This window comes from Schistocerca gregaria, chromosome 5, assembly GCF_023897955.1.
Source record: "Schistocerca gregaria isolate iqSchGreg1 chromosome 5, iqSchGreg1.2, whole genome shotgun sequence".
NCBI lineage: Eukaryota > Metazoa > Arthropoda > Insecta > Orthoptera > Acrididae > Schistocerca > Schistocerca gregaria.
This window is the reverse complement of record NC_064924.1, coordinates 464,900,719-464,917,148: the sequence shown is the minus strand read 5'-3', so window position 1 is coordinate 464,917,148 and position 16,430 is coordinate 464,900,719. Positions and strand designations below refer to the sequence as shown.

The 16,430-nt window shown below is 39.5% G+C and overlaps 1 protein-coding gene across 3 annotated transcripts in view; it reads left to right on the top strand.

Annotated features, from left to right (window-relative positions):
• Positions 1 to 16,430, top strand: part of LOC126271918 (gamma-tubulin complex component 6) — a 249,988-nt gene that overhangs the window by 122,395 nt on the left and 111,163 nt on the right. For all 3 annotated transcript variants that reach the window (XM_049974312.1, XM_049974311.1, XM_049974313.1), the window contains exon 8: positions 5,157 to 5,318. In XM_049974312.1, the coding sequence (XP_049830269.1) occupies positions 5,157 to 5,318 (162 nt within the window). The remainder of the gene's footprint in view (positions 1 to 5,156; positions 5,319 to 16,430) is intronic.

The following is a 16,430-nucleotide window of genomic DNA, read 5'->3' as shown; positions in this document are numbered from 1 at the left end:
TTCATGGACGATGTGTTCTAGGGCTTTAGAAATTGCAGGTAGTATGCTGATCGGCCTGTAGTCACCTGACGACTTAAGGTTGTCAGTCTTGGGTATAGGCTTAATTAAACTTTGCTTCCACTCAGTAGGATATGTACTACTGACAAGAGACAGGTTGAAGATGTCTGTGATAACTGGAATAATAGTGTCTACGACGTTCTTAATCATGCCAATGCTCACTCCATCATTTCCTACTGCCTCGGAAGAGATTCTCATAATTGCCTTGTGTACTGTGGCGGTAGTGACATGTTTTAGGAAAAACTTGTCTCTCGAGAAATTGATATCTTGGGGCTGGTAATTTGTTGCTGCGTGGCAGTTTGCAGCTGTTGATAAGAAATCGTTTAATTCTTCTGCAGACGCTTGATAAACAGCGTCAGATCTTTGCTTCCCTATACCAAAACTGCGCAGCTTTTTCCACAGTGCAGCAGGTTTTGATATGCCGCATACGACAGAGCGGGCATGTCTGATTTTGGCATTCCTCACGCTTTGCTTGGTTCTGTTTCGGAGTTTCCTATAAGCTTCGTACGCCTCGGGAGTTGGGTTACGCTTGAAGGCCCTATGTGCAGCATCACGTTTATTCATTAACTGACGTAATGCAGTGGTGAGCCACGGAGCGGGAGCTCTCTTTACCTTAACAGTGCGTTGAGGAGCATGTTTATCATACAGTGCAATAATTTTGCGACATCATTGCTGAATTTTTTCGTCTAAAGTCGGTTCATCGCTTATATCATGCCAAGGGATGTCTGAGAAATCCTTTTGAAGAGCATCATGGTTAACATTTTTTAAGTTTCTGTAGGTTACCAGGTGAGATTTTTCTTTGGTAGTATGCATTGAGTAATTTAAAAATATCACGTCATGAGCAGAGAGTCCCGGAGCGGATGTCTGATTGGCGCGGATTATTTTATCTGGTCGCTTTGTTGCTATTATATCTATGATTGTGTGGCGTGTGATGAGTTGGGTCCAGCGGTGTTAAACTCATATCATTGGAGTGGAACAGTCGCCTTAGTTTTTCGGCAGAGGGAGATTTTAACTGTAAGTCGATGTTTGTGTCGCCCATAATGATTATGTGTTCATACTGTTTCACGAGTGAGGACAGGGCAGACTGAAAGGAGGACATGGCACCGACGTTTGGAGGTTTATAGATTACTCCAATTAGCAGTTTCTGATTTGATGTATTTATTTCGAAAAACAAGAACTCTGCTTCTCCTTCGCCCTTTGCATCCGATTTGCATAGCACAGTAGGTGTCAGATCAGAGCGAACATAGGCACCCACACCACCCCCGCGTCGTGTTTCACGATCTGCCCTTAGGAGAGAGTAACCAGCGATTCGGATAGTGTCGGAAGAAATGTTTGGTTTCAACCAAGTTTCAGAGATGAGGATAATGTGGAACAGCGATTGGCAGAACAGGTCACAGAACTCGTCGAAGTGAGCCGTTAGCGACTGCGCGTTCGCGTGGGCCACAAAGAGCCCGCCGCCGGAACCGGTCCGTCCCATTGTGGCCGCCTGTAGGACCGAACGCGCTCCGTTTACCTGCTGGCCGGAAGAGGGACAAAAGCTGGATTTCGCGGGGCAAGACATATTTACAGGTGTGTCCAAGGTCGTGACTGACTCAAGCGTCTGTGGACTAAAGGTGAAAAAGACGCTGGAAGTATCGAAGAAGGAAGTGAAAAGAAGGATGGAAAGTGGCAGTAGTAGTTACGAAAAAGATAGTAGTAGTAGTAGTAGTAGTAGTGGTAGTGGCGAAGATGAAAATAACAGATATAGAAAGGCGGTTGTAAGGAGATTCCTGTTAATGGAGAATGTTAATTCCCATTTGACTGACAATATGAATATACATGAGCACTTATAATAGACAAATAAAGAAACAATATTTTTGTGAAACTATTGACTGATTTTAAATAGAGTACTTATGGTACTTATAGAAATAACGGAGCAGTATTTAAGCTAAAAAAATGAAAAGAAAGAATAAAAAATTAACTTATATTATACAGATTACAATATGAGACTTTGTGTCTCGCGAGATTTCGGTCAGTCTTTCAGTTCGAACATGTTTGTCACCGTTTTCCTCCCTCCTTCCGTCTTGATTACGATCCTGCCATCCTGGGTCCATACATTTTGAAGGCCAAACTGTGTGATCGCAGCGTTCAAAACTTTTAGTCTTTCGCGCGTCAGATCTTCCCTCAGGGTAACCCCACTCTTGGCGAGTTTTCTTTTCTGAGCAAACACTTCAGCTCTTTTCCGGTAAGACACAAATTTAATTATTATGGGCCTGGGTTTCATGGCACCTGGTATCCTGCGCCCAACACGGTGGCTTCTGTCAATATCGCCCACGTCGATCTGCACGCCAAGTTTCTCACGCACGAGGCTAATGGCCAGGTCGTCGGTGTTTTCGCGATCGTTTTCAGCTACCCCGAACAAGCGCAAGCTGTTCCTTCGCTGATACTGCTCAATTTCATCGGTGGCAGCAAACAGTTTAGCCTCTAGATCGGCAGCTTTCTTCTCTTGTGCGGCCAGGGACTTTCTAAGAGACTGGATTTCGGTGCTGTTGCGCCTGACAGACTCTTGTAGTTTGTCCATGACTGCGGCCGTCACGGAGTCCGTGATGGATTGGACGATTACGTCTAGCGTGTCTTTGCTGTGCAGCGCTGCACTCACCTGGGACCGGACGAGCTCCCCGATGTCGGGAAGCGGGGCCTCACCTGCCGCCAGAGACCGGGCGCCCGCGCTGCCTGCGCCCCTGTAGCCTCGCCTGCTGCCGCTTACTCGTGCTCTTCCCATTTTTCACTCACTTATCACTTATCGCTTGTGGTAATCAATGGAGAACAATACACCACGGCAAGTAACACTTGTTTAGTCAGATGCACACGTTGTGGACTGCCGCACTTCTCTGTAACACCTTCAATGAGCGGAAAAACTCGCGAGCCGAAGAAACGCGCGTCACTCAGTGGCCGCCATGTTTAAGCATTTATCATATAGAGTATCATATAAAAATTTGAAGTAAGTTGGCCAGGAACTTTCTGATATTTTTGCTAAAAACCTTTCCCATTTATATAGTATATACATATTGTTATATGATATATATATTTAAAATATATGTGGCCCATGTCCATCTGAAAGTTTATTAGAGTCTCTTGTGAAAATCTGAAGTAAATTGGTCAACAACTTTTGAAATTTTTTGGTGACAATGTTTAACTACGACTTGTCTTTATTCAGGAGTGTAGGATAGATTTTAAACAAAAGTGATATATACAAAAATGTGAGATATTGTTTTCTTCCTTGCTGTCAATTTTACAGAAAATAGGGAAGTTGTATTTATGCCTTATTGGCTTGTGATCAGAATACTATTATGAAATCTGAATCAATTGAAACTTTGTAATCCTACCCATCCACAGATTTAAAATATGTGAAGTATTGTGACTGAAGTTACTATCCTCACACATCCAGTAGCTGCAGAGGTCTCTCTCATACCTCATATACCAATGATCCCAGTCAATTTACAAAGTCATTTTAAGTGACTTCAGTGGCTGATCAAGTTCCCTTTTCCATTAAGAAAAACAAGATTAAGGTCATAGTGGGGGGAGAAGAGGGGAGGTGAGAAAATGTATGTAGAGAGGGCGATGGACAGAGAGAGGCAGGCTTGAGGAGGTGGAGAGGAAGAAGAGGGAGGAGGAGATGATGCACAGAAAGGAGGTTGCAGGGAGAGGGCGGTGGGCAAAGAGAGAGGGAGGAGAAGATGGACAGAGTGAGGAGAAGATGGACAGAGTGTAGAGGGAAGGAGTTTAAGAAATCTACCTAATTCCCATACATACATTTAGCGGTTGTGAAGCATAGCCTTGTTTACTGTTAAGAAATATAGACAAGGTGAACAGAGATGGAAAAAGAGGAAAAAATTGCAGTAGTGGTGGAAAGGAATGGAACTAGAAAAAAAGTGGCAACAGAGAAAACAATGAAAAGTGTGTGTGTGTGTGTGTGTGTGTGTGTGTGTGTGTGTGGTGTGGGGGGGGGGGGGGGGGAGGGGGGGCAACTAGTTTCAGGATGCGTTGAAACCAAGAAGGTGGTGGGAAGCAAGCACATGTTGCTACATTTGAGGAAGTAGCCACATGTGAGTTCTGAAGTACTAGTTCTCAGTGAGCTAAATGCTTGGTGGAATAGCCACCTTGGATTTGGGTGTTGCATTTAAAAACATGATGAGGAGTGTTATCAGACTGAAGACACCGAGTGTGATTATTAATTCTTAGTTACAGTTTTGTGGTCATTGGGAAACAGAACCATGATTTTATATCTTCTCTCATATTATATTAATCATTCAGTGGCTAACAAGCTTTTTGTAAAGTAGGCCTGGCCGGTGATACTGCTAGATTCACAGAGCAAATTCTGCAGCAAGACAGTCACAAAAGTCAAACCACATGACAAGAAAGTGGACCGAGCAATCTAAAAGAACCTGTTTGTGAATGTTGCATTGAGCAGGAGGTTGATAAAAAAGTAATTTTTGTGATGTGTTGGTTGCGAAAATGTAATTTTGAGGCTTGACTTAAGAAAATCGTAGCCATTGGAGAGAGGCTGATTGACGCTGTCTAGATAGTAGTTACTTCAAATTTACAAATTTACCCCTCTGTTCTTTGCTGGATGAAGTAACTCAGTTTTTTAAAGCTAGCAAATCTATTTCTGTAAGTGTTCAACAGATACATAAAACAAGTTAAGGGATTGCTTTTTACACTTTATTTGGTTTTTGTTTCATCTTGCATCTCCTTATGCATGAGTAGCATATGGTATTGATTACGAATGCTGTATAACATTTACCTACCCACTGACTAACTGAGTAGATTTTCTCACTAAGCACGCTCAGTCCATAAGGTCTGTATTCACACACACACACACACACACACACACACACACACACACACACACACACACACTATACACAGAGTTTGTGATACTTTATTTGTGTTGAAATCAATATGATTGCTTCTTTCTCATAATGCATTACCTTAATGGCTTACTCGTTTTTGAGTTTCTGTTTTTATGAGAATGGTTTCTGAAGTTATTTAAATATATTACTTTCTACTTTTAGTTGGCATTTACTGTCTTTTGTAATAAATTTTAAATTTTTCTGCAGGGCTTGGATGCATTCACAACAGCACAAAATATCTGTGTAGAAGGAATTTCTCCTGACACATTACAGAATTTTCTCACAAATTTTTTGGCAGTTGGATCACTGATATATCAGTTGGAAATATTGGTGCAGTCACCTCCAGAAGGTTGTTGTCTGGCTTATCAGGTAAAATGAATACAGTATATTTATTTGCAATGTATTTCCAGTTTATATTACCCAACTTTTTAACCTCCCATTAGGTCACAATTAGAAAATACTGTTTATAGGCAAACAGTGGTATGAGAAGAGGCTGCCACTCTTTGTTTGGGGAGAACTTTGAGCAGCATAGAGGCAACTTTATAACTTCTTTTGGACATTCATTCTCCATCAGTTAGCTTGACCATACGTGTGTGGGGGGTGGGGCGGGGTTGGGGGGGAATCACGTGCGAACTTGTACTGAACAGAACTAAACTGAACAGCTAAACTGTGGCCTGATTAGGCTACCTCTATACATGGAGTGTTATTCTTTTCTCATACCATGACCTTTTCATCACCCATATTTCTCCATTATCTAATTTATAAATGATATGTGTTAAATAAAATAAGTGATAGATTCTTCTTCCATGTGTGTTCTCTAACAGTTCATTGACAAACAGAGCAGTACAATTCTGAAATAAAGTAGTTCTACATATGAGGTACACCAAAGGAAAATAAGACATTTCCTGTAAAAGGGTTGTAACTACTGCAGCAGGTTGCTGTTTTGCTGATGGGTGATGGACTGTTTTTCCCACTACAGACAGCATGTTGTAGTAAACTCATTAACCCATTTCTTCATTCGTGAACACTTGTTATACACCAATGTTGAGAACTCTTCATACTGAAGGCAAGCATGCTTCAGAAATTTATCATAGTCTGAAGCAGGCATATACAGAGCAGTATCTTCCATGTTCTGATGTTGTCAGCATTGTACACTGAAACAACAGAGCATCAAGGCCTTCCGATAGCTTGGTCAAATGAACATTGTCTCAAACTCTGCCATAATTTTGGCTATGGATCATTTCACATGCAAAGATACCTCTCTTGGAATTGCTGCTAAGTTTGATAAACAAGGGAGCTGTGCTTCACATAATTCAAAAGAAACTTGTTAATAACAAAGGCTGTGCTTAGCGAGTGCCCAAAAATGTATCAGAAAGTCAGACTATGCCAAGAATGTGTGTTTTCGAGGTCCATCTGTCTTGATATATGGAGTAGGAACGGATTTCACTACCAAAGTTTTGACGTGTGATGACACTTGGTGCCACCGTTTACTCTTGTCTCCAAACAGAAGAATATAGAGTGGTGGTGTTATGGCTCCCTTTGTCTGAGACCTCTCTTTTTTCCTTGAAGGCTGGTAAAGTGGTGTTCACTTTGGTTTTCAATGTGCACAGGAGTTCCTACATTGAGCACTTCACTCCCTTGCTAAGTGCTGGGGCATGTGGATCACTCTCAGTAGATGTGTATCCTAGTTTAGTTTTTTGGATCTTCTGTAGATCATATTCATGAAGTTCGCCATTTCTGTACATGGGTAAGGTAAATTGTGGATAGTGTAGCAATTTTTCCCCCTAGTGTTATATTGAATGCTACTATTATTTTGAAATTGTGCCTGTTTTTTCACAACAAACTTTATACAAGAGTAAATGTAATTCAGGCTGCTGTTTGTATGCCGAATTTTGTAAACAGTCACCTACTTGAAGATCAAGAATGGCCACCAGATATTATTCTTACAACACATTTGTATACAATGAATACTTTGTGTCTGTGTGTGATATTGCTCCAGAAAATTATTTCATATTGCCTCAGTGAATGTAAGGTTGTCATGTAATTAATTTTTTAATGCTTTTATCACCAAAATGTTCAATTACACATATAACAAATGTCACTGAATTCAAGCATTTGAGAAGATCTATAATAAGTCATTTCTAATTCAAGTCCTGATCAGTATGCACACACTGAAATCTTGAACAATCAGTTATAAATATTAACTCTCTCTTGTCCTACATTGGCATGGATGGTGATGTACATTGCATTAAGCAGAATTGAATGATCTTTTTTTCGCTAAAGTAAGTGGTGGTCAGTTCACAAGGAACAACAAACTTCCCTTCAGTTAAATATGAAGTGAGCCACTTACTCATTGTTCCTTGAAAGCCATAAACTTTAAGTATCTCAGAAAGAAATTTGTGATTTTCACAGTCAGATGCCTTAGACAGGTCACAAAAATCCCCCTAGATGTAATCTTATCATTCAAATATTTTAATAAATGATCAATAAAATTGTAGATGCCATGTTCAGTAACGAGGTCTTTCTGGAATTCAAATTGTGATGGGCTCAGAATTGTATGTTTGTAGACATGCTTAGCCATCACTAAATGCATTTCTTTTTGCAAAACTTTTAAGTATAGAGCAAATAGTAAAACTTGTCTGTGGTTCTTAATGTCTTCCTACTTCCTTTCTTAAAGAAGAGGGTGACAGTGGCATATTTTAGCCTGCCTAGAAAGATACCTTGTGAAAATACTGCTGTAAATGTATGACTGAGTATAGTAGCTATATAGAACAACATTCCTTTAATATTTTGCTAGCTGTTTTGTCAACCATATGAGAATATTTACTTTTAAGAGAGATAATTAGTTTTCTTGTTTCCCGATAAGAAGCTGGAGTGATCTCAGTTTGACTGAATGCTTGTTGTACTGACTGTCACATATACTGCTATGCTTTTTCTTTTGAGCTAACTATATAGAGTTTATCAGTTGCATTTAGAAAGTCACTGGTGAAGAGTCTTTCTGTATATTTGATGGCATGGACAGTTTGATTATTATCTTTAATTAATAGATCATCTTGTTCCATGATATGTTTCCATATTTCCTCGCTAACTATGATGCATATTTATCTGATATTATTATGAAACAGTGGAAAATCCCAGATAGAATAATGATAGTTTGTGAAAAGTATAAATTGCTGCTCACTACATAGTGGAAATGTTGAGTCAGAGACAGCTGCAAGAAAAGACTGTCAAACAAGTAAGTTTTTGGCCAAAAGGTGTTATTCTGAATTAGATGAAACACACACACACACACACACACACACACACACACACACACACACACACACACATACACATTCACAAAAGTGTGACTCTCACTCGCATGACCATTGTCTCCTGCTGCCGAGGTAGACTTATTACCCTCTGGCATACCATAAAGCTTTTCTATGTTTTTATATCTCTTATCAATAAAGAACAATACTTCATATTCATTATTCATGGTTTCTTTAAGGCACCACTGGTGTTTCATTTGGAAACAGATATTAAAAGGGGAGAGACATGTACTTGGAATAGCATTAAATCTAAAATTTACATTCTCTCCCTAACATACCTCATAGTAGCTGATGCTTTGTGGGTTCCTGCTGAAAGTGTCTGTCTTTATTTCTCACTCCATCAATCCAACTGTGGTAAACTCACAAGGATACAGAGTGTGTCAGTAAATAATCTATACATAGGTAGTATTAAAACAGTCAATCATACAAAAGTAATATACTATATTTGCATTACACATGTGTGGTAAGAATGGCAGATTGCAGCAAACATTGGACACTAAAAGTGAAAAACAAATATAAAATCAATGAAAATAACTCTGAATATTACATGAATACAGTACCTACACCACTGATCAAACTTACACTATGGTATGTCAAACTCAAAATTTGTGGTTCACAGATCTATTAGGTTTTATCACTGTGGCTAAAAAACTCTTCCAAGCTGTAAAATGGTCTTTCCAATAGAAATTTCTTCAGATGCTTCCTAAAAGAGGTGTGGTTATCAAATTTGCTTTTAATATCAGGAGGGAGAGCATTAAAAACTGTTGCACCACAGAACTGCACACCCTTTCGCACCATAGTCAGATTTTTACAGTCATTGGGAAAATCATGCTTTCTCATAGTATCATATCCATGGTATATACTATCTCTTTTATAAAACTCATAATTTTTGCTGATTAAACACGTAAGAGAAAATATGCACTGGGAAGCATCAGTAAGTATTTTTAGTTTCTGGAAAATGTTTCTACAACTACATCTAGAGTCCACATTGCTTATTATTCTTACAACATCTTTTTGAAACAAGAGTATTTTCTTTGCTAGTGTTTGGTTTCCCCAAAATATAATAGAATGGAAATATCTGTAATGTGAATATTTCCGCTCTTGGAGAGACTCTTATGGCAAAAATTGATGATGTTGGTGTTATCCACAAAAATGGTAAAAAAGCACTGTAACTTTGTACTTTGAGGTACATTATTTATAAATATGAAGAAAAGGAAAGGACCAAGAATGGATCCTTGGGGCACTCCACAGTTAATGGTTCTCCAATTAGATGAGACCACGCCTCCTTTCTATCTTTGAGGGATTCTAACCATTCATTTGTTACACCACTTATTCCTAATAGATCTGCTTTCTGTAATAGGATTTGGTGGTTCACAGTGTCAAAGGCTTTTAACAAGTCACAAAATAAACCCGTTGTTGTCATTTTGTTATTAATTGAATCCAGAACTTTGTTCATGTGAGTTCATTAACTGTTTTCACACTTTTCCTAGTTAACACATGATTTAGAGTTGTGTTGTCTTTTATGGTGAATTGGCCATCATGGTGTGATAACACATTTCATACTCACTGAACATCAACGTTATTGACTATGTCCTCTTATACAAAGACGTTGAGTATTAAAGTGACCTGCACGTTTCTGCTGGGAAAGTTTACACCTGAGATTAACTAAAATTTCTATAAAATGTTTTTTCTCAGGCTCATTCCTAGAATCAATACTGAAATCATCACAAATTATTGTTTGCCTCCCTTTGTCAGATGAGTGACATAAGGCAGATTCAGTATTTTGTAAGAAATTCTGAAACACATGCACGTTTCCATGTTTTGTTCTGTGTAAAAACTACTTCTGCCTGTAGTTTAGAATTTATGATTATTTAGCATGTACTTGACAACTCCTCCTTTCTCTGTATTGCTTCAGCAACAAGAAGCTCCTAATTTATAATCTGCAACATTTAACATTTCTATTCTCGTATTTACAAGGCACTCAGTCAAAGTAAATCATCTAAATATCCACTTCATAATTTATTTAGGTAAATAATAAGTTATTAACTTTATTTTTCCAGCCCCTGATATTTTATTGTATGAGTTTAAACGTACTCTCCAGCAGTTTGAAGTACAGTTATTTTAATCTTTCTGCTTGGTGAAGAGGTTAATTTAAATACCGATAATTACAGGATTTTTTTCATGTGTTATTGTGGCTCCCTTTATTCTCTTAGCTAATAAATCTGCTAACCAATATCTTCCCTTTCTGTTAAGGTGTAGTCTATGATTTGTGTATTCCCACCTCCCAATTGCATCTGCTGGAACTGCTCCAATGTGGGTTCTCTCCAGAGCTTGCTGCAACCATCTTAGTTTCCAGTCGACTTGTACAGCTCTTTTAAGGAGATTTTGCCACTGAGGAACATCAACAAGATTCAAATTTGTGTGCACAGTTGCTACTTCTAGTGTGTCCATATCACTCCTGACCCTATACCGTGTGTTTGAGGCCAGACTCTTATTTGCTCCCCCAACTGTAAGTATCTCAGCTTGTTGCACAAGAACTGTTATTACTTTATTCTGTTATTAAAATATATATAGTAGTTAAAATATCATATGCAACATAACAATAGTATCATTTGGTCACACCTTATGTACTTTATATACATGGAAAGTGATAATTGAATTGAAAACATTTGCAAAATAAGCAGAGACAACAGATGGTTTTGCATAAAAAGTCATTAAAATAGCTATTTCTTGGAACCAGGTGCTCATGACGAAAGAAAGAAATGTTGGGAGGCAAAGAGACTGGGAAATCATGAAGATATAAGAAACACCACTCAAGATGTGGTGTGGGATGGGATGAGAGGGAAAAATAGATCATACTGAATGACAGAGAAGGTATTAGGCATATTATAGATGATTGTACAGACATAACATATACCAAGAGAGCAGGAAATCAAATTCAGTAAAAACTGTTCAAAGGGAGAATGAAAGAAATCAAATAAAAAGGATGGAGTGGGAATTAAATGCAAAAACAGACTGTACCAAAAAAATTACTGTAAGTAGACTGCAGGCAAGTGGTAAGGGACAAAGCACAAGTTGTTGAGCAATTTCCCATCTTTCAAGTTATAAAATCCTGGTATTAGGTGGGAGAATGACACAGTGAGTGTTATACAGCAGCCACTGTTGTGTCACAGATATGCACTGCAACAGGGTAGTGTCCATTTATCCTTATTAACAATTTGGTGGTTGTCTTATAAATATGAAAGACCAGGCAGTGGTTGCACATTAGTTGTTATATAACTGCTTCAATGCTGGCTGCCCCTTTGATGGCATAGGTCTTCTCAGTAATAGGATTTGCACAGGTGGTAGGATGAGAGTGCATAAGACAACTAATTTATTGTCTTGTGACAATTTCAGTGATGTGGATAGCAACAAGGCAATAAGATGGGTTTACAAGGAGCTCGGAGTCCAAACCAGAGCATAGTGGAGATTGTGCGGCAATAATTTATTTATTTGTTTATATAATTATTTTTTGACACGTGTATTGGGAAAGGAGGGGGTGGGGGGGGGGGGGGATGATGAAAAATGGTTCTAAGTGGTGTGAGCAGAGCAGAATCTTGGACATTAGTGTAGGACATGATTTCAGAAAATTGCTTTATGAATTCTAGACTATGTACTCAGATGTGTCCCATTCTCGGAAGACATCCACAAAAGAAAACCAGTAGTCACAATCACAAAATTTTATTAATAAACACAGTTCCAACACTTCTCAAGTTCCACTGAGTGTGTATAGAACAAAAGTTTCCATAAATAAATGAAATTTCTTCACCAGTGAAATTAGTTTAGATGCAGGGAGGCCCTTCAAGGCAAAAATGTGTTTAAGGATTTTGATGGTATGGGTAGAAGATGTGGAGGCCATCTTCTTTGCAAAAGTGAAGCCAGTTCCAGTGTCAATGACTACAAGCCATGAGGTTCCCAAGAAGGGACTAACTAAATCCAAATGTACCCATGACCATGGAGCACAGGTAGTCGTCTAAGAGAAATAACATCAAGCAGGGGCAGCCTGCTTTCTCTGGCTTGTGGAGCAGGATGCAGCTTATCTGTGATAGCAGAGACCATACTTCACCACTAGATATGTTGGCACACCAGCCTCTTTCTGAGGACCATGTCCCAGTGGCCTTCATGGAGTAGATCAAGAACTCAACACTGCAGTGCCTCAGGGATGATGACGTGTTCATTTGGTGCCTCCTTAAATGGGGATGGTGCATTGGTGGGTATGTCCAAAACTCATGGAGGTCTGGTTGATTGAAGACTTTGTTATGGAAGGGAGAGCCTCCCATAGCATCTGATCTACTGTTGTGTGCCTCCAGATGAGATGTACATTGAAAGGGAGCCTGTCTATTGCTTCTTCTGCCTCAGAATCCATGTGGAAACAAACAACGGGTCAGTGTCAACGCCTTAGTCCTGTCTTAGAGGTGGTCAAGATGGCAGGTCAGCATTAGCATGATGTGCAGTGGAGTGGTATTTGGTATCATACATGTAGCTTGACAGGAACAGCGCCAGCATTGGATGTGGCATGCTACCTTAGTTCAGATGGGGATGGAGGACTTGAATAGTGGCAGCAGAGGTTTGTCTTCAGTTAGAAGGGTGAAGTTTCTGCCATAGGTGTAGTCTTGGAATTTCTTGATGCCAGGGATAATGGCAAGGGCTACTTTTTCTATTTGGCTGTAGTCACACTGAGCAGCAGTCAGACTCTTGGCCACAAAGGCAGTGGGGTGTTCGACGCCCCAGCCCATAATCCTATGTGTCAGCCACCAAGACGAGAGTTTCTGGGGAATTGTATGCAGTCAAGCAAGTGGGTTGCAACAGCACTTGCTGCAATTATTGATAGGCTTCATTAGAGCTAGATGACCAATTCCAGTGAAAATTTTTGTGGAGAAGGTGGTGGAAAGGTTTCTCATGCACTGTGGCATGAGGTGCGACTGACAATAATAGTTGAGTTTCCCAAGGATGGATTTCAACTGGGATCTATCTGTGGGCACAGGCAGGTGTTGAATGGCCTCAAAATATTGTGGAGTCAGTTGGAGTCCTGAGATCGAGATACTCCACTTGGTGCACAAAGAGAACATACTTGTCTTTGTTACACTTTAAGTTCACTCAATCAAAAATTGAAAATAATAAATCCAAATTGTCGACAAGGTCAACCATGACCATGAAGATAAAATTAGAGAGATTAGGGCTTGTAAGGAGGCATACAGATAGTCGTTTTTCCCTTGCTCTATTTGCAAGTGGAACAGAAAAGGAAATGACGAGTAGTGGTACAGGGTAACCTCTCCCTCAAACCATATGGTGGCTTGTGAAGTAGCTTTGTAGATGTAGATGCAGAAGGTTTGTGGTGGATTTACCAGCCACCAGAGTACTGTCCAGATAGTTTGCAGTGCCAGGCACAGTGCGAATTAACCGTTCAAGGTACTGCTGGAAAATGGCAGGTGCGCTTGTGGTTCCAAAGAGAAGGCAGTTATACCTATGCAGGCCGAAGTGAATATCAATGACTAGCACTTCGTGGGATGTGGCATCAGTTGGAAGTTGAAGGTAGGTGTTGCACAGGTCACATTTTTGTGAAAACTTTGCCTCCGGCAAGCTTCAAGTTCCATTGGAATGTCTTCCACCTTCAGAATAGGGTAAGAGTCTATCACAGATTGAGAATTCACTGTTGTGCTAAAATTACCATAAACCAAAGGGCTCCATTAAGCTTTTCAATGATATTGAAGGGTTTCCTCGTTGTCTGTTGGAGATGAGTGTCAAAATCCTCTCATCTTCAAGTCTCCGTACCGCAAGGCGGAGTTTGCCATGAAGAGCAAATGGCACTGTATGAGCTTTGCAAAATTTGGGGATAGCTGTGGATAATAAGGTGATGTGTGCCTTGAAGTTAATTACCCTAGTGGAAGGCAGAGAAAACACAGATGGGAACTTGGAAACAAATTCAGATGTGTATTAGTTATAGTCCACAGCAGTGATGGTGGAGTCAGTGTTATGAATGTCCAACCCCAAATCATTGAAGAGATTGAGACAAAGTAAATCAGACGCACCGGGTGTGGTGAACACAAGGATCCAGGCAGGTTTCTGGGCGGAAAAAGTGCCCATGATCTCAATGAGGTCATTACTGAAGCTGTTTAGAAGTGTATCAAAATGCTGGCGTGGAGGCACCCCTAACTTTTAATAAGTGGACCAATCAGTGATAGTGGTGGATGGGCCAGTATCAATTTGTAATTCAGAAGGAACCCATTGAACGCCACTGTAATTGACAACAACTCTGTAGAATGTGGAGGATCGATTGCACAAATGACACATCAGGAGGATCAGAGTGCTCAGTCAGAGTGCCCAAGTCCTGAAAGTCCATGTAAGTTCAATTGAACACTACCAATGAAATTGGTTTAGATTCCAAGTTCACAAAATAAATAATTAAGTTCTACATCACTTGAAAATAATAGTCAGTCACTTTAAGTAACCAAATAAATCAATATTCATAACTTTAATTTGAACAGGAAAAATGCTTCCCTCAACTCTACAGCCAGCTTCAGTTTATAGAAATAACAAACACTTGTCGGTTAGTAGAGCAACAGTGCAAATGGTATCACGTCCTAGCTGATTCTTTGCAAAACACATAGAATCTCTATGGAGGCTGCAAGCAGTCCAAGGTTACAGCTGAGTCCTTGGCAAAGCTTAATTGAAGACAGTTGATGGCTATGATAGAACTGCTGTCCAAACCTCATGCGCCAGACTAAGTACTCTCCTCGCAACTTGATGTTTGTGCGCCTATTTTCAGTGACACAGTGGATGCCTGAAGAGGTATGGTTTGTCAATAACCTCTATTGTCACATTGTATGCCGCCTCATAGGAGTGCTGTTGATGCCTTTGCTGGCCAGGCCGCTGATTTCCAGGCTTGTAAAGTCCTGTGTCATCTTCTAACACTTTGGATGATTTAAATTGGTGAAGTATAAACTCCCACTTCTTTAACGATACGACTTACTTGAGATTGTCAGCTGACTTTCCTTGCTGGTTAGCTTGTTGCTCCAACCTCCTTTTCTCTTCTGTGAAGTATATTTGCTAGGAACAGGAATTTCTCCAGACTCTTTCTACTTATAAAAATAAGCTGGCTTATGCAGTTTCTTTTGCTTCACTCAACAATGTATATTTGAACATCAAAATTTTACAGATCTCAGCCTCCACATAAACAAATACTATCAAGTAAGTCTCTTTGCGTCTCCCAAGGTTAGAATTAAAGTAGATTTACATATAAGGTAAGGTTGGGTTGATAAGCTTGTCCTTTCTCAATATGAATCTCAATACACCTCTTATCGTCTTCATGTCCAAAATGAACATTAATTAAAAGTCTTTTTCCAACTCCATTGTTCTTTTGTCACTACAATCGTCAAAGTTACAGAACAGCACTGGATACGTAAACATTCCTTGTTCTTTCACTACGGCTTCTATGGCGCGACTGGCAAACACTTGTCAATGCCGTTCGACTGCCGCACACACAGACAGGTGATGTGGAGTGAATAGACTCTCTCGCACTTATATTTAAAATATCGTGTGTTCATGATGGTAGTAGGATGAGTGATTCTACAATTTACGCGGAATATCCCCCTCCTCAAATCGAACATGTGATATTTTATACATAATCATTATGTACATTAACATCATACGTAATAACAATTCACATTTTAAAAGTATTCATCTATTGCATAGGTTTATATACTTTTATTTTATTTTATTTTATTTTCTTCACCCTTAAATCTTTGTAGTCTATAGAGCAAGCTTCCAATGTTTTTTTAAGAACATAAGCATATTTATTTATGCTTTCAGTCTGTATTATTATTACTTAGGAATTGTGAGGACTCTTTCTTTAACTCCAAGCACAAACTTCAGATGTTCATAACACGTGAGTACTTTATTTTTATTCTAATTCCTTCTACTACTTATTTAGTATGTAATAGTCTCATTATTTATAGACTGTAGTTTGGAGGAACTCTGGGCAAAATAAAAGTGTTCTCTTTTGACACTCATAAACTTACCTAAGATAAAACATGTGACTTCTGTCACAATACTGTCCCCTTCTGCTAGGATCAGTACCTATACCGTGCCTGTGGATTGACCATATGAGTACACTTCCTGCCTCCATGTAGGT